The 19,206-nt window shown below is 43.0% G+C and overlaps 1 protein-coding gene across 4 annotated transcripts in view; it reads right to left on the minus strand.

Moving 5' to 3' along the window:
- Positions 1 to 1,578: 1,578 nt before the first annotated feature.
- The window catches only part of PPP1R7 (protein phosphatase 1 regulatory subunit 7), a 29,070-nt gene continuing 11,442 nt past the window's right edge, over positions 1,579 to 19,206 (minus strand). For 2 of the 4 annotated variants that reach the window (XM_084638376.1, XM_084638379.1), the window contains exons 4-10: positions 18,426 to 18,491; positions 16,996 to 17,126; positions 15,645 to 15,807; positions 10,837 to 10,953; positions 6,530 to 6,634; positions 5,059 to 5,145; positions 1,579 to 1,978 (exon numbers count right to left, since the gene is read on the minus strand). In XM_084638376.1, the coding sequence (XP_084494502.1) occupies positions 1,802 to 1,978; positions 5,059 to 5,145; positions 6,530 to 6,634; positions 10,837 to 10,953; positions 15,645 to 15,807; positions 16,996 to 17,126; positions 18,426 to 18,491 (846 nt within the window). In that variant the 3' untranslated portion in view covers positions 1,579 to 1,801. The remainder of the gene's footprint in view (positions 1,979 to 5,058; positions 5,146 to 6,529; positions 6,635 to 10,836; positions 10,954 to 15,644; positions 15,808 to 16,995; positions 17,127 to 18,425; positions 18,492 to 19,206) is intronic. The other 2 variants (XM_084638378.1, XM_084638377.1) reach the window with 2 other exon arrangements.

Below are 19,206 nucleotides of genomic sequence, written 5' to 3' on the forward strand. Positions count from 1 at the left end.
GTTTCTCTCTTATTCATACACATTTGGATGACATTTCTGCTTTGGAAAGGAAAGTGGAAGCAGTAGGAAACTGCCAGATTTGGGAGTTATAGCTCCATGTGATTCGGAGGGTTCTGCATTAGGGTATAATGCTACATTCACCAAAATTAACAAGGACAGTGCAGTTCTGTGCCACAGAGTAGACTACCTCAAAACCAAAGGAGTGGAGGAGATATTTTTGCTTGGCTGGCATACTGGAGAACATGGCATCAGGAACTCTGCAACTTTGTTCTTGCTGGATGCTTCACAACTTTGCTTGAAGCAATGGGTCCACTGGATCCCATTATTTGATGTCACCTAGAAGACTTCCTGATGGGTAACTGTGCTGCCAAGACTTCTTCTAGGATTGGTTAACGTGTGAAGTTTAGAATATGAGGATTTACATGCTGAGTGTGCTAAGGAGAATGCAGAATCTGGAAAACATTTTCTTACTGAAAAGTGCATTATACAAACAATGGAAAAGTTTAATGGTAAAATCCCAACTGCATTAGATAGTGAGGTACCAGGCCAAACAAAAACAGAATGGTATGTACACAATACAAAACAGAATACAGTGCCCTCTGAATTCAACTCCTTGTCCTAGCTTTAGCAAATGATGGGGCTCCAATACCACAAAAGTGGATATGGTATAAAAATCAAAGTAGGGTGAATGTTGAAGATGCCTTTACTTTAAAGCAGACTACCCTTCTTTCGGATCTCTGAATGCCTCTGCCTCAGCATAGCAGGGAGTTGCCACATACACTGAAAGCTATATTTTGTTATGGCTAATTCTGAGGAATTCCTGAGGCAAATTTAAGTCACAAATGTGGGGGAAATAATGTAAGGCACAGATTTAGGCCTCCTTAGATTCAAAAGTCATAGAATCATAGAATCATAGAATATCAGGGTTGGAAGGGACCTCAGGAGGTCATCTAGTCCAACCCCCTGCTCAAAGCAGGGCCAATCCCCAATTTTTGCCCCAGATCCCTAAATGGCCCCCTCAAGGATTGAACTGACAACCCTGGGTTTAGTAGGCTAATGCTCAAACCACTGAGCTATCCCTCCCCCCAAATTCCCTAAATTCCCCCCAAAATCCCTAAGTCAAATTCATAGTCCCTCCCGCCTCTAGCTCCTTCCCCAACCAACTACTTAGAGTGGCAGCATGTAACAGTTATCACTTCCCATCACCATAGCAGTGTGTGGACTGGCAGTTCATCCATCTGCTCGCGCACACATATCCTACTTAGCTCAGGTTTTTAAGCAATATTCTAAATCGATGAGTGCTTATCTTAAAAAGGATCAGAAAAGATAGAAACTCTGGACAAGGGTAGGAGTGTTAACACAGTTCAGTGCCTTTAAAGGATTATCACCCCCATCTGTCCCACTACAAAAACTGAAGCTCTATTCACGGGGGTGTTACTGACTTGAAGACTTTTCACTCCTGTTTACCAACATGGTTACTTAATTCTGACACACGAGAGACAGCTGCTGGCTTAGACTGAACACAGAAGCTTGCTGACGAAATACCCAATACAAATAAACACTGGTACAACCAGGAAATATCATGTGTTAAGATTTATTAATAATAATAATAATAATCATCATCATAATTTTTCAAAAACAACGAGAGAGAGTGCATTATACACAAGATCTGGTACTCAGTGCTTTTTATTGGCTGTTTTCTCTGTGCCAGTGTACTGAAGACTTGGGTAGTGGTAAGTGGATAAAAAACCCAACTGGGACATTTCTCCAAGGAAGGAAGGAGAGAGGGTAGGCAGGAAGTTCAGAATCGGACAAACGTGGCATCAATCTGCCGGACAGAAGGAAGAGCCAGCATGATTTTGCGCCGGTACTGAGGATCCTTCTGCAGGGGGTTTCTCTCCAGATATACAGTTTCCAAATTCTTGGCTCCCTTCAGCTCATCCAGGTCGCTCCAACTCTCAATGAGATTATCATTCATCTGTGAAGCACACACACGAACACTCCCAGCAAAGCTTCATTAGTGAGAACATAACCCAGACAGACACCGCTCATGAGGGGTTACCAAGAACCAGGGGGCAGTTAGGCTGTGCGGTTACCAGCCTGATAGAATCTAGCTAGAAAGAATGACACCGTATAAGCTTCTTCAGTGTGAAGCCTTGCTGAGCCTTCTCTGTTCCCTACTCCAAGCACAGTTATTCTTCAGCAATATCCACCACAAGACCTCGCCCCCTGGTAACGTGTAACCAGAACTCAACTCGACAGGCTTTAACATACCTTGCCCGTTTAGAGGATCCATGGAAATGCCACCTATTGGCTCTCTCTTGTCTACAGAGCATCACAGGAATGCCTTACTCACTGCAAACCTCACTCCCTCGTGACTTGTCCCTTCAGCACATTGCTGCAGTTTTGGCCTCAAGGCTTCATAGGTTCCCCTTTAATATTGTTCCCTTAAAGCCAGCTCCTGCCTGACATGGCAAAGCTTGAGTTCTCCAGTCTAAGGGCACCAATCTTTCCTAGGCAGGACATTCTCATGTAGGGGTGGAAATGCTCTAAGCCTCGCTTCAGCAGGTTTCCTCTCGTGTCTCCACTGGGAGGCAGTCTGACTCCCACAGAAGAGGCTGCATGGTTCAAGCTATAAACATAAGACCTGCTCAGATCTCAGTGCCACCTACCACGGAGGCTTCATGCCCCCCCACTGCAGCCAAACCCCCGCAGGGTTAACTGTGGTCTCTTGACAGCTGGGCACTGCTGCCCAAAATACACCCACTGGAAAGCAGGATGGCTTCCATAGCACAGAGACTTCATGCATGTCACTGTAGACAGTATGCAGCAGTGCTTTGAACCACAGTTGGCAAGGGGGAGGGATACAAACATGCCATTCAGTGTTATCATTCCATCCCACATTTGGATCCTGGCCGAATTCCAGTGGGGGTGTCAGAGGAAGGGAGAAGCATACCATGCAGCCACAATTCCCCTATCCCAGATGTGAAAGCTTCAGCTCTCCTTTGCTCCTGCAAGCAGAGCCTGGAGGTTCAGAGGAAGTTACTGCAGCAGCAGCATCTTTACTCTCAAAATAAGAGATCAGACCTTTTTCAGCACACTGCTCCCAACTCACATCATGCAACCAAGGCAAGCAGCACTGAGGACTCCCAACTTCCCCAAAATTGTAATTGTGAAGTGGAAAAGCAGTGTTTTTCATTGAAGTGCCTACTTCCCACCACCCCAGGGAAAGACAGCTGCTCTAACAACAGGGGCCATGTGTCACCAAAGGATGGTCATGGGGTTAAGACACTGGACTGGGCCTCTGGAAATAACTTCTCAGCTCTGCCACAGAGTCTCCGTGTGACCTCAGATAAGTCTATCTGTTGGTGCCTCAATCGCCCCTGCCCCATCCATAACATGGGAGTAATTTTTCCCCTATCTCAGAAGGGTGATAGAGAGGCATTCATATACTATTGTGCCAGAAGCCATATAAATACCTAGTTAGAGTAGGACAAACTATCTGCAACATTCCTGGACTTAACAAGTGATACTACATCTGTGCTAACTTTAATACCCTTATTTAGGGCACTAAATAGGGTCAGAAAGATGCATACAGCATTTAGGAACTGGAACCCTGCAATTAATAAAAAAATAATTCTTTAAGGTGGGCTTCATACCTCACTCAGTTCTCTCCATCAGGAGGGATGTAGGGGCAAATTAAAAGAGTATTAAATGGGAAAACTGGAGGCTTAGATGAGGAAGGGAGTTAGAGATCATGAGCAGACCTTTACCAATGCACTGCTGTCCAGTTCAGTAGTGGGCTCAACAAAGGTAAAGTCCTATAGAATTAGGTTGCTCCCTTTCCCTCCTGAGGAAGAAACAACAGCAGCTGGAGCAACTTTTTCTTCTGGGAGCAAAATGCTTTGTAAATGTCTCCATTTGGTTCAAAGGGAGAGTCTAGTAACTTGAAAAGAATCGCACCACATTCTGCACACGCAAGCTAGTCTGTAATGTCTCACTTTGAAGACAGTAGTAGGCCACACTTCATAGGATGCCTGAGCTCCTTGGTGTACAAAGGCAGTTCATTCTGGCATGAGTAGGCACAGATGGGAACCACAAACCTGACTAATACAGCCTCTGAAAGGTTATATTCAAGGGTTGGAAAAGCACCATCCAAGAAGCCTCTATATTGGATTCTAGCTTGATTTCATGTCCAGCTACTTCTCAGTCCTGCAGCCAAAGCCTTCATTCAAGGGCTCAGATAGTGAAAAGTTCCAAATGATGAAAATGTGAAACAGAAAAATGTGGCTTCTAGGGCTTCTATTTATTAAGCACTAGCAGAGCAAGTCCAGACATTCCCTAACTGAACATAGCAAGAAACACTGTACACTATGGGGGCTGGAGCACTGAGATTCCAGGTGGATATCTACTCCTCTGTTCAAACGTTGTTCCCTTCCTGACAGAAACTACAGAAACAAAATGTGGGGCTTAGCCATCCAGGATGCCACCAACCAGAGCCAGCTCAGTATTTTGATCTGGCTAGCAGGAGTGGAAACACCCAGAGGACAGCTGAATTTTTCCTAAGTGGTTACAAGAAACTGACCAAACTGGCTCTGCTCTAAAACTGCTTTTAAACACTTTGGCTCACCTCTGCACCAAAATGCATTATATCTACTTCTATTACACAGCCATACTGTAACTTACAGAAAAGCTAGCTGTGCAAAAATGGGGGAAGGCAGAGCTCTATACTTCAAAGCCATAACCCGAGCACAGTGGCAAGATCAGTATTCTAAGGAGATAGGCACCTGACATAATTAAGGGCCTGCTATCATTAAAAACCTGTAAAATGAATTAACTGTGATGACCCTCCCCCCATGCAGACAGGTAAGGAGAAGAGGGGCTTACAACCTTGTCACCAGAACAAAGGGGACACCTGAAAAAAAACTCAGTCCACATCTAATGAGCACTGGAGCCGGAATCTAAGAGATGTACAACTCACCATTTTAAACCCTCTTCACACCCAATCAAGAAGGATTTCTTTTAGTACGTATCTATTTCAGCAAGGCCTGCACTTACCCAGAATTCCTGCAGCTCTGTTAGATGGCTGACATTTTCAATCTTTTTGATCCTATTGGATGCAATGTCCAGCATTGTAAGTTTGTTCTGAAATAAGCAAATGAAAACTTTAGCTTGGATTTCCTCATTTCCTCCTCTACCCCACTCTGAGCCCGAGGGCTGAAAATTCTGAGGAGCACTAGTAAACCACTGCCAGCTGGCTATTATGGTTAGCTAGCAAAAGTACAATTGGTTAATTAGGCTCTAATTAGTATTGTCCTATACTCCTCCCCAGAATTATAAAACTTCTGAATATGAGAGAAAACACATTCAGTGCAAGGAGAACTCTCACTGTTTAACTATAGCAGAAAAGATAGTTTTTAAATCAAGACAGCTTGCCAACTTCTCAGAAGCAACTGAAAACAATTACTAGCTGGCCAGTAGTTGCTGACAAACTAATTACTCCTGAGCAGTGAGCTTTCTTTGTAATATTTTAAGATTAGTAATCAGACATTCCAAGACGACGTTTTGAAATCTACAAAAAATCTGATTAAAAGAAGGTTTCAGAGTGGTAGCTGTGTTAGTCTGTATCAGCAAAAACAACGAGGAGTCCTTGTGGCACTTTAGAGACTAACAAATTTATTTGGGCATAAGCTTTTGTGGGCTAAAACCCACTTCATCAGATGCATGGAGTGGAACATACAGTAGGGTGGTATACATACACAGCATATGAAAAGATGGGAGTTGCCTTACCAAGTGGGGGGTCAGCGCTAACCAAAGAACTCTCTCAGGTGGCATATTTGAAGACAGGAATTCTATGCATTAGGAAGCCCAAGAGTTTTAGAATATGTAACCCTTAACGTGTGTATGCAGGAGATCAGCTAAATTACTCAGATTCCTCTGATCCCCATGGGTGCCTCACAATGCCACCTATTGGTAAAAGGGCATGAACACATCACAGGCTTCTCCATAAGGACAATCCAAAGCAGAAATACAGAAAGTTGGACTGATTTAAAAGAGCAAGATGGCATGGTTTGCCTCTTCTGACCCATGACAACTCACTTAGTCATTTCTGGTGCCCGTGTAAGAGAAACTCATGGCTACCTATTGCAGATCCAATTCATCTTTCAACTCAGCAGTTTAGCAGCAGAGATAATCAGCAGAAGTGCTGTCAGGCCTCCCTGTGCTAGTTATCAGCCAAATTGTTACATTAACTGCTTCAAGACTCCATCTAGCTGGTACAGTTTTACAGTCCACTCCAGACTGACTAGAAAACATGCCGGTTCCCAGCAGAAGAGGCGGCGGCTCATGTTTTGTTCTTTTAGGTATAACAGACAAACAATTTATACGGTTTTCCAAGAAGCTCAACTTTCTTTGGGTAACTTAAGGAAAACAGGAACTTCCCAGCAACACCAATGTAAGATGAACCCAGCCATTCTGCGAAGTACTGTGAGGCCAGCCCTTCTTAAAGAAAGCCAAATGAGACGCTCACATTGTTCTCCAGTCCCTCGATGACTTCTATGCCATTGTGGCTAAGGTACAGCTCACGCAGATTCACCAGGTTCTGCAGACCCTCGATCTTGGTCAGCCGGTTGCTCTGAAATTGTACAGGAGGGAGTGAAAGTCCAGTCCAAAGGAATGAACCCAGAGTGAACTCTTACACAAGAAAGAATTTCAAGAACATTTCTACAGAGCACAGATCATTTAGATAGAAATAAAGTGGATGGGAAGGAAGGACTTTGCCTGTTACAGAGGAAGGACAACACTGTACTTGATGGATGTGGGACATTCAATTACTTTGAAACTTTTGTAACCAACTCACAAGCAAGTTCCAGGCGAGCCAGAGTTCCTTCAAACCTGGCAGGATCTCTGATTCTCCCCCTACTTATGACAGCTGCAACCCTGAAGGCCTTTTCTTTTTAGTTTCTTTAGAAGACCAGGCAAGGACTTCAACAGCACTCATTTTATATTGCTCTTTTATGAGCTGGGGAAGAGGATGATGTAGCAATTATAAACAGACCCCAAATACATCTGTGATACGCTTACTGTGTCTGTCATACATGACAAGTTTTTATTGGCAGTGAAACAGTGTGTGTGTGTGTGTATGAACATCTGATTGCTATACCCCCTGCTGGAACTTGCCAGGCTGCTATATTGGTGTGCAGAGGAAAAGAGATTGTTTCTCTGACCCAGACTGAGGTGTCATTAGAGGTGGTTTTGGAACAAATTGATAAATTAAACAGTAATAAGTCACCAGGACCAGATGGTATTTACCCAACAATTCTGAAGGAACTCAAATATTAAATTGCAGAACTACTAACTGTGGTATGTAATTTATCATTTCAATCAGCTTTTGTACCAGATGATTGGAGGATAGCTAATGTGACGCCAATTTTTTAAAAAGGTTCCAGACACAATCCCAGCAATTACAGGCCAGTAAGCCTAACTTCAATGTCGGGCAAACTGGTTGAAACTAAAGTAAACAATTATCAGACACACAGATGAACATGATTTGTTAGGGAAGAGTCAGCATGGTTTTTGTAAAGGGAAATCCTGCCTCACCAATCTACTAGAATTCTTTGGGGGAGTCAACACGCATGTGGACAAGGGGAAATCCAGTAGATATAGTGTACTTAGATTTTCAGAAAGCCTTTGACAAGGTCCCTCACCAAAGGCTCTTAAAGTAAGCTGTCATGGGATAAGAGGGACGGTCCTCTCATGGATAACTGGTTAAAAGACAGGAAACAAAGGGTAGGAATAAATGGTCAGTTTTCGGAATGGAGAGCGGAAAATAGTAAATAGTCCAGCTCCCAGGCTGAAAATGTCACGGAGGTCAATGGAGACAAAATCGTAGCCTTATTCATAAATGATCTGGAAAAAGGGGTAAACAGTGAGATGGCAAAATTTGCAGATGATGGAATACTAAAGAAGATAGTTAAGTCCTAAGCAAGAGTTACAAAGGGATGGGTGACTGAGCAACAAAATGGCAGATGAAATTTAATGTTGATAAATGCAAAGTAATGTACACTGAAAACAATCCCAACTATACACATAAAATGATGGGGTCTAAATTAGCTGTTACCACTTAAGAAAGAGATCTTGGAGTCATTGTGGATAGTTCAACATCCACTCAATGTGCAGCGGCAGTCAAAAAAGAAACAGAATGTGGGGAATCATTAGGAAAGGGATAGATAATACAACAGAAAATATCATATTGCCTCTATATAAATCCAAGGTACACCCACATCTTGAACACTGCGCACAAATGCGGTTGCCCCATCTCCAAAAAGATATATTTGACTTGGAAAAGTACAGAAAAGGGCAACAAAAATGATTAGAGATATGGAATGGCTGCTGTAGGAGGAGAGATTAATAAGACCGGAACTTTTCATCTTGGAAAAGAGACGGCTAAGGGGGGATATGAATGAGGTCTATAAAATCATGACTGGCATGGAGAAAGTAATTAAGGAAGTGTTGTTTACTCCTTCTCATAACACAAGAACTAGGGGTCACCACATGAAATTAATAGGCAGCAGGTTTAAAACAAACTAAAGGAAATAATTCTTCACACAATGCACAGACAGTGTTGTGAAACTCTTTGCCAGAGAATATTGTGAAGACCAAGACGTTAACAGGGTTCAAAAAAGAATTAGGTAAGTTCATGGAGGATAGGTCCATCAATGGCTATGAGCCAGGATGGGCAGCGATGGTGTCCCTAACCTCTGTTTGCCAGAAGCTGGGAATGGGCGACAGGGGATGAATCACTCTATGACTACCTGTTCTGTTCATTCCCTCTGGGGTACGTGGGCAGTGGCCACTGTCAGAAGACAGGATACTGGGCTAGATGGACCATTGGTCTGACTCAGTATGGGTCTTATATATTGGTGGGGAAGGATAGCTCAATGGTTTGAGCATTGGCCTGCTAAACCCAGGGTTGTGAGTTTAATCCTTGAGGAGGCCATTTCGGGATCTGGGGCAAAAATTGGGGATTGGTCCTGCTTTGAGCAGGGGGTTGGACTAGGTGACCTCCTGAGGTCCCTTCCAACCCTGATATTCTATTAAATGCTTTTTACTACTTTTATTAGCTCTGCATGTTAAAAGTGAGACACTTGGTATCAGGGCAAAAAGGATAAACCCCCTCATTTTGCACAGCCTTAGAACCATAGAATATCAGGGTTGGAAGGGACCTCAGGAGGTCATCTAGTCCAACCCCCTGCTCAAAGCAGGGCCAATCCCGAATTAAATCATCCCAGCCAGGGCTTTGTCAAGCCTGACCTTAAAAACCTCTAAGGAAGGAGAGATTCCACTACCTCCCAAGGTAACAAATTCCAGCGCTTCACCACCCTTCTAGTGAAAATCTTTTTCCTAATATCCAACCTAAACCTCCCCCACTGCAATTTGAGACCATTACTCCTCATTCTGTCATCTGCTACCACTGAGAACAGCCTAGATCCATCCTCTTTGGAACCTCCTTTCAGGTAGTTGAAAGCAGCTATCATATCCTCCCTCATTCTTCTTTTCCGCAGACTAAATAAGCCCAGTTCCCTCAGTCTCCCCTCATAAGACATGTGCTCCAGCCCTCTAATCATTTTTGTTGCCCATTGCTGGACTCTTTCCAATTTCTCCACATCCTCGTAGTGTGGGGCCCAAAACTGGACACAGTACTCCAGATGAGGCCTCACCAATGCCGAATAGAGGGGAAAGATCACGTCCCTCAATCTGCTGGCAATGCCCCTACTTATACATCCCAAAATGCCATTGGACTTCTTGGCAACAAGGGCACACTGTTGACTCATATCCAGCTTCTCACCCACTGTAACCCCTAGGTCCTTTTCTGCAGAACTGCTGCCTAGCCACTCGGTTCTTAGTCTGTAGCAGTGCATGGGATTCTTGTCTTAAGTGCAGGACTCTGCACTTGTCCTTGTTGAACCTCATCAGATTTCTGTTGGCCCAATCCTCTAACTTGTCTAGGTCCCTCTGTATCCTATCCCTACCTCCCTGGCACCTCTTTCATTACAATTACTAGAAGAAGTTACAGAGTAACAGCCGTGTTAGTCTGTATTTGCAAAAAGAAAAGGAGTACTTGTGGCACCTTAGGACTAACCAATTTATTTGAGCATAAGCTTTCGTGAGCTACAGCTCACTTCATCGGATGCATAAAGCGACTGAAAAAGTTCTTATATCAGGTTTGAAGCAGCAAAAGAATAAAACTGCTAGTTTGCAAAAGTCTCTTTGGAAATTACCTCAATAGCTTGGGGGTCATCAGTCCTTATTTAGTGCTTCCTGGTTAGAAATCCAGTTAGGAAGCACTAAATAAGGACTGATGACCCCCAAGCTATTGAGGTAATTTCCAAAGAGACTTTTGCAAACTAGCAGTTTTATTCTTTTGCTGCTTCAAACCTGATATAAGAACTTTTTCAGTCGCTTTATGCATCCGATGAAGTGAGCTGTAGCTCATGAAAGCTTATGCTCAAATAAATTGGATAGTCTCTAAGGTGCCACAAGTACTCCTTTTCTTTTTAGAAGTAGTTATTAAACTGTAGTTGAGCCAAGGATGCAGAAGTATTTCTTTCTTCTTTCCCTCAACCAAAGTAGATCTAGATACCCATCTGATGCACTTATAAAGTGCTGGCATTTCCATTTTCAAAAGGCATGAAACAAAATACTGAGCACAGAGAATGTCACAGTCTTTAAAAAAAATTAGCTGAAGAAAGATTGCAGATCTGCTGATTCAGGCTGAGTTGTGATTTACATGTTCCCTTGTCAAGGTGGAATGAGGAGCCCAAGGAGGATCAATACCTGTATACTGAGCACTGTCAAGTTTGTCAGTGCATCCAAATTCTGGAGCTTGGTAATTTTGTTCTTTCCCAGGAACAGGCTGTCCAGGTTAGTCAGTGTGTCAGTATTCTCAATTGCCTGTAAAATGACCAAAGGAGGCAGTGTTACTGCTCTGGGCACTACTCCCAGCCTTAAGTGCCATCTCCAGACTCATTTAGAGAGAGAGTTCAGATGGTGGGAACACAGCAAGCAAACCTAGATCTCCTGATCAATTCAAGCATTCTGTCCTTCTGGATCTATGGAGTCCTAAAATGACTATTCAGATTAGAACCCTTATGCCATACCATCCAGATGATTTTCCACCTCGAGTTTTGAAAGAAAGCAATCAATGTTAGAAACAAGCAATGTTATAAATGTTCCTGCAGCAGTTCTCGAACTTCATTGCACCACAACCCGCCTTTGATAAAAAAAATTACATGATCCCAGGGGCTGGGGGGAGAAGAGAACCCAGCTGCCGGGGGGGAGGGGGGGGGAAGAGGCGGCAGCAAGAGCCCGAGCCCTGCTGCTCCTGGTGGGGGTGGAGCTTGGGCTTCACAACCCACTTTGGGGCCCTGACCCACAATTTGAGAACCGTTGTGTTAATGAAGCTGGCATCCCCAACTAGGCGGAAAGGAAAAGGGAGACAGTCTATGGAAAGATCCAATTCTTCTGGTAGAGTTCACATTACTCTTTATAATCCCCAAAGAAATGTAATAGTCTGATGAGCAAGTCCTTAGAAGGCAGAAGCCATTATCCCACCTCACCCAGAACAAATAGTGAGCTGAATCCATTTAGAAAATTCACTCTTAACATAATAAATAACTTCAGAAGACAAACACATTACAGCCAACCCAACTGAATGAGAATGGAAGTTGTTGTCCTTGGCAGATACATTGGACTTGTTTTTAAAAAGGTTTCTGAGGATGGCAGCATTTTCAATATTACAAACACCACATTCCATTGAGATTAACTATTGCATTCATCCACAGCTGTGCAGTTGAGAATCATGACCCCGAATGATTCTGCAACACCTAGTTCACACGAGCTGGGGCCTGCCCTGGGGGCACAGGAGCAGCACAAATGCCAGCATGCTTTCATGGAATGAATCCAGGAGTGGGAGCTAGGAACTCCTGAGTCTTAATCCTGACTCTGCCATTGTTGTGATGTGTAGCCTGAGGCAAGTCATTCAGCTTCTGTGTCTCAGTTTCCCTATAATAAAATAAAGATGATAATGCTTTTTTGGTTTCATAGGGCTGTTTAGTTCATAATGAGACAGTGCTTTGAAGATGAAAATGCTACACATATGCCAAATATTACTATTAGTACAACATGTGCCATTCTAGTTTAAGTACTGAAGGGGGGGAAAGGGAAATGAGGTGGTTTCCCTCTGGATGATCAAAAGAACTGTATTCTTTGTTTCTAAAAAGAGATGTGTCCAGCCCTCCTCATCAGAGAAAGTATCAGAGGGCAGGAAAGTGTGAAAGGGAGGATCCCAGAGACTCCTATAAAGAAAAGGAAACACAGGCAGGCTTTAAAAAAAAAAAAAAGGGAACTTCAGCACATAAATAACTGAAGAAATTTTCTTTTCCTTCTTCTGGAGCCTTAAAGGCATATAACATTGATCAGACAAACCATACACAACAACTTATAATTGACTCTAAAGTAGCTTAGATTGCCAGGTCAGAAAAATATTCGAACAACGAGAGTGTCATAACTGAAAAGGCTTTTCTATGTTTGCCATGTAGTCATCAACAAATAAATACATCCTGGTAACAGCTCACATGGGGACTCTATCACACTTCATAGCCTGTGTCCCTGCCAAGGACTGTGTTCTGCCAGGTCCCTGAGCAGTCTGTTCCCCGAGTTCAGCTCAGCAATGGGAGAAACCTGCAGCTGATACCACCTCTGCCCCTCACTGGCAACTCCTGCTGTAGTAATTGGGAAAAAATTGCTTAGCGCTCTGGGGATATGTAAGAAGAAGAAAACAGGCGGGGGAGAAGAAGGGGAATATCTCCTTAAAGCAATGAGATGCTTATTTTAGTGAGAATATTATCGAACAAGTGCAGATGGGAGACATAAGAGGTACGTCATCAGTTAAATATCTGTTTGATAATTGGCTTAGCCCAGCCTCAGCATAAAAACATACCAGAGCAAGCACAAAATAAATTTACTTGCCCACGCTTACCATGACACCACCAATCAGATAATTAGCAGCATTTTACCTATCCATCACAAAGAATTACTTGACGTCAAGTGAGAGAATTTTGCAAAGCAACTACAACCCTTTGCTACAAGTGCTCTTGTCATTCATTCTAATGCACCATCAGCAAGTCAGAAAAGTTCCAAGCATCAAAATATTGATATGACCTTGTTAAAGACTGAAATTTCAAAAGTTCTTTTTTAGGTCTTCATCCTACAGATTTATCTCCAGGAATTTGTCCACAAGTTACAGTGCAGAAGAGAGCTACAGCAATCAAAGGTTTTTATTGCCCACAAACCCAACAGGGACAGGAGCTACTTCCTTGTTGTCTGCCTGGAAGTTGACTCCTCTCAACATTGAGCTGCAGCATTCAGCCACTTAGGATGGAGGCACTTTGAGAAGTCAGAATACAATCAATCTACAAACACAAGTACCGTGTTTCTAATTTTTTCCCCCCATTAAAATAAGCTTTAGCGATTACATAATCTGATGTAACTTATCTCCACATACCTTTCAGTCCTTTACCATGAAGGTCAATTCACCAAAATTTGTACTTATTTTTAAGTTGCTGGAAGAGATTGTCTGGCTAGACCCTATCTCACTATAAGTATAAGAACATAACTGGATCTTCTGTCTTTCTCTACCTGGATCTTCTGTCTTTCTCAAATTGCCTCACATACCCATAGATGTGGGATAGAAGCTAGACCACTGAATTCAGTTTGCTGGATTCCTGCCTGCCTCTCCAGGCCACCTATGGAGATCCCATTGCCTTGTTTCTGCAAAGTCCAAGATTCCCAATCATTTAACTGGCTGCAGCCCCAAAACTGCAGTGTTATTCCCCACAGCCGTTTCATTTCACAAGGAATATTTCCCTCTATTGAGGAGAAATGGACTGGAGTCTCTCTTTTAGCTGTGAAGGCAAATCTATTGACTATAATGCAAGCAAAGCGCTCCTCCCCTTCAGCCTAAGAAAAAGGCTGACCACAGAAGAGGGGAAGGAATTGCACCCTGGTTCCATGAAGAGAAACATGCTCCCAGGTGGTTATAAAAAAAAGAAAACCAAGAACTCTCCCCACCTCAGATGCTTTCCTTCTTTTCTTATTATTTCCTTCAGCAAAACAGCTGGTTTACCAAAGAAGTTGGGTTAAAGGGGTACTGTCAACTTAGAAATCATCTTTCAGACTGACATTTTTCTACCTACTATTGTTACAAGCATTCCATAAGATTTCTATACTGAAAGAGATTAGGGAAGTATTTCTGTCTATTTCACATTTTTTATCTTGAGCATTTGACAACACTTTATGTGCAGTCAGCTTCAGTATTTCCCATGTTCCCTTGTTTGTGTGGATCTCACACCCAGGAACAGCAAGAGAACACACAATTTGCAGAGGTATGTAGTATCTGAAACCATTCATTCATCTTCTTGAAGTTGACCATGTCTCTAAAGTCAGGAGAACCACATCGGCAAAGACAAATGATAGAAAGGAAAAGTCAGTCGTAGGATAGGAGATGTACAGGCATTTCAGGCTATAAGTGAAGTAAAATAACTAATTCTTACTATAGGTTAGAAACACCTGCATGAAGCAGCATAAACCAGAAGTGAAAAAACATATCTAATCTTAACAGATTTCAATACTCAAACACTTATACCTGCCTTGCTCCAAAAAGATGAAAGGAAACTGAAGACCTATTGGACATCTGAGTCCCTCTCCACAACCAACACAACACTTGGATGGGAGGCTGGCTTCTCCTGCTGTATTCCTGTGAGACAGTTTTGATTCTTGTATCAAAAGTGTTACTGCCTAAATTACTGGCAAGTTCATGACACTATTCCAGTATGATTACATTGTTAAAAGAACCTGAGTATTTTCGAGACAGAAATCAGCTTTTCTCTTTATGATGCCCATGATCTTCTTTTCCTAGGGTGCACTGTCCCTTTATGGAACAAAGTGAGTCACATTTTCAGATGTGCACAGTGCATCTAAAACCTAAGTTAAAAAGTCATTGAGGCAGCAAGTCAACAGAATGTAGGCTCCTAAGTGACACCTGAAAATAGAACTCTGGGTAAAATTTTCAAAAGCACACAAGAAATAAAATGGACCATTTCGGTTATGCCTAATCAGTTATAAGAGCTAAAGAATTACAGAGTAAAAAATCCCAATCAAAGGAAAGCAGCATGGCTGGATTGCCTCAGATAGTTCAACTAGAACAGAGCTTTCCAGTCTCCAAGATGTATGCAGAACAAGACAGAAGAAGAGAGGAGCAGCTGCTCCCTTTCTAGACTGGTTTCTGACCTCATCTCTAGAGACGGGACTGGTCAACAACAAATGAGTGAGTGTGCAAGGAAGAGGACGTGGAAAAGACTAAGCCATTCCCTACCACTCCAGATATTGCATAGCAGATATTACAGGTACTCTCTTTTTCTCCAAAAATACGCGCATTACTTCTATCTGCCCTTTCCTCATTTCTATGCAATACACTGGGTTGTCTCAGTTGTATCTAGCCAGCTATTACTGGATCCCCATCTACTTTCACCACATAGAGTAGATGTTAATTTTGCTTCTACTATACATTTTGCAGTCGTGCCTACCCGGATTCGATTGGATCCCAGCTCTAACATCTGTAATTGCTGTAAGTTGCTCAGGTTCTCAATTTTGCCGATTTTATTGTTGACCAGGAAGAGTTTTTTAAGCTGGGTGAGCCGGTCTAGTCCTTCAATGTGTCGCAGCAAGTTAAAAGAGATATCCAGGATCCTGCCATAAGCAAAGCAAATAAAGACCTCATCAATCCAAGGCAAAAGCAAAGGGAGTCCATGGAAAGGACACTTGCATACGGGGCGGGGGGGGGTTGGGGGGGGAAGGATCTAAAATAAATTTCCCATCACCTATGGAGCTCAAGCACTTTGTTAGCACACTAAGCTATAGGGAGTCAGAAATAACATTTGTTTACCATACAGGAGATTAAATACATGCTTAAAACAGGGTCTGAAGAAAAAAAAACAAAGAATTGGCACTAGTTTTACTTCATCACCTGAACCCAACCCAACAGTGGCACTTCAGCCTCCAATTTTAAAAATACGACTACAACATGCTTTTCCCAACCCAGCATGTCCCTATGGAAATTCCCTCTGAAAAGCACCAGATCAAAACCTCCCTTAAGCACTAGACAATCACTACTAGTGGAGGCATTTGTGTACTCAGTCTAAATTAAGGTGAATTTCAGTATCCCCAACAATTTATCACCTCTCGCAAGGCCTCATGTCCTCTAGCCAGGAGGACAGTACAGAATTCAGCTGCTTGAAGGAAGGATGAGCTTGTGGTTAGGATACTTGACTGGGATTCAGTTCCCTGCTATAGACTTCCACTGTGACCTTGAGCAAGTCACTGTATAATGGGGATAACAATACTTTCTTTCCGCGACCTTGTCTGCCTTGCTTAGTTAGACTGGAAGCTCTTCAGGGCAGGAACTGTGTTTGTACAGGGCTCTGCACAATGGGCTTCTGATCTCACTCAGGGCCAATAGCTGCTTCTATAATGCAAATTCTAGTTACAGTGGTCACCACAGAACAACAGGAGGCTACACTCCTCTTCTCTGGGGTAGAAGTCCTCTGCCGCCACGCAGCACTCCAGCCACACATCTACAGTACATTTAATTTTTGGTTTTAACAAAAAACTGTCCCTGATCGCCTCCAGAGTAATGAAACCAGCTTACAGCAAGACCTAAATCCTAGTGAACACAAGACGTTGTCCTGCATGTAGCACCCATGTGAATCTCCACAAGCAGAGAGTGCAGCTTGTGTAATTAAGGTTTTGTTTTTTTTAAAAAAATGCCTAATGATACATTTTGCTTGACAACCACTTCATAGAAAGCCTGCAGACTGGCAGCCTCATTTATCACATCACCACCCAGTCCCGGTCATTCCCTCCTCACTGGATACTCACTCAAGGTCTGTCAGGTCCTCTAAGTTCTCAATCTTCCGGATCTGATTGTCATAGAGATCCAGTTCTCTGAGAGTCTGCAACTGTTCCAGGTTCTCGATGCACTTAACCAAATTCTGACGCAGACACAGAGTCTGAGTTTTGGGGAGAAGTTAAAAAAAGCCACAACAAAGTGAGAAAAACCCCACGAGAAAAAAATTGCACCTGAAAAAGACAATATGCACCCCTTCTTTGGGGTTACCATCAGACTCCATTTTATAGTTCACCCCCATTACCATGAGGAGGAGGAAATGTTGATCCAGTTTCTTTAAGGACAAGAGAAGCACAGCCATGCCAGGTATAGGGTGAGGAAGGAGCACATGGAACTGATGCTATGGCTAGCCTATTAACTAAAGGCCCAGTTCTGCTCCCCCTGAAGTCAACAGGAATTTAGTCATGGACTTCAAGGATTGCAGGCTTCAACTCAAAGGGAGTCATGTTCTAGAAGAAGGGAGGAACCTGGGTCCCATTATCTTGTTGAAAGGATTCTGTTATGCCACAGACTTGCACAGCAAGGACAGGACATTCTGGCTGAAAGGATGGACCACCACACAGGAAGAATCCTTGCAATGCTGAAAAAAGCTATACAGTCAATACATTTTTCTACAGAATTTTGCTTCTCTAGTTTTGTTAATAGCAGACTTTCTGGAGCTAGTTACTCTTCAAATTGGGGTTCAGCATCACAGTTTGCTGGTCCAAAGACCAAAGAACTTACTTGCAACTTACTAGTCTCTCAACAAAGACGTATTTTATGTTTCAGCCTATCATAGAGCATACTATAGTCTCAAAATGCACAACAGTGATTTTGAGAAAGCCCTCAAAAGTTATTGTTATGGCAGATGTCACCAGGTCACACTGTTAAAGTCTTCCAAGTTTGATAGCGTGCAAGCAAGTTTTTAGTCTTGGAAGAAATGCTTGTAGTGGTGTTAGGTTTTGGTTGTGCAAGGTTCTGTGTTGAGGCAGCTTTGAGAGGAGAGGGAGTTGTAGAAGTAGTAGGAGAGATTGCTCTCTGCCTCAGTTTCAAATCTTGAAGCAGAGTTTGTGCTGAGCTGAGATTCCTGAAAGAAGGGAGTTGCCTGAACCTCTGTTCCAGGACTGACATGTAGGTGTAAATAAAGCAAGTTACACTTGGAATAAACCTAGATTCCACGTCACTGATTTCTCCTCCTCTGGGAAGCAATCTTACAAGGCCCTGACATCTGCTACTGCTTGGCAGAGGAGCAGTTACATTCTTTACAGACACATCTTAAAAGGTTATTGCTCATTAGAATCTCTGCTGGTTCCCAGCCAGAGAAAGACTCATCATACTGGTTGGCTTACAGATAAATGACATAAGAGTTGCAGCTCCTAGAGTTGCTTGTACCTTGATGCTCACCATTCCTTCTGAGTCTCACCTTCACTTTCTTGAGCACTTCAAATCCCTCAATCTTTCCAATTCGGAAGTGATTCAGGTCAACATCCTAAAGAGAATCATAGAATATCAGGGTTGGAAGGGACCTCAGGAGGTCATCTAGTCCAACCCCCAGCTCAAAGCAGGACCAATCCCCAATTTTTGCCCCAGATCCCTAAATGGTTCCCTCAAGGATTGAACTCACAACCCTGGGTTTAGTAGGCCAATGCTCAAACCACTGAGCTATCCCTCCCCAGAGAAGACTTGGACTCATCCACCGGCTGTTTAGGGTTGAAGGTTTGTTTCATGATAGTGTCTTCCAAGTCCAGAGTGAAAATGCTGCTTGTGCATTGCCTTGAAAGGGAGACTGTAGGTTCATAGAGTATATAGACCTCAATAAGACCCCTTCTTAAAAATCTTGCAAAACTCTGGTCTTGCGGGCAACTGAGTGCCATTAAATATGAGGGGAAGCTTGGGTTTGTTGCCCAAGATGACACGTGTCATAAATATAGAGGGAAGGGTAACAACCTTTATGTATGCAGTAACATCAAATCCCTCCTGGCCAGAGGTACAGAATCACTTACCTGTAAGGGGTTAATCAGTTCAATTAACCTAGTTGGCACCTGACCAGAAGGACCAATGGGGAAAGAAGACACTTTCAAATCGGGGGGTGGGGTGGGGGGGTGTTTGGTGCTCTTTTTTTTTTGTTCTCTCTCGGGACAAAGAGAGACCAAGCAGGTAACCCAGCTCCTACTGAAATGATACATCTAAAATTATAGAAATTG

The sequence above is a fragment of the Lepidochelys olivacea genome (genome assembly GCF_965140295.1).
Source record: "Lepidochelys olivacea isolate rLepOli2 genome assembly, chromosome: 9".
Taxonomy (NCBI): Eukaryota; Metazoa; Chordata; order Testudines; family Cheloniidae; genus Lepidochelys; species Lepidochelys olivacea.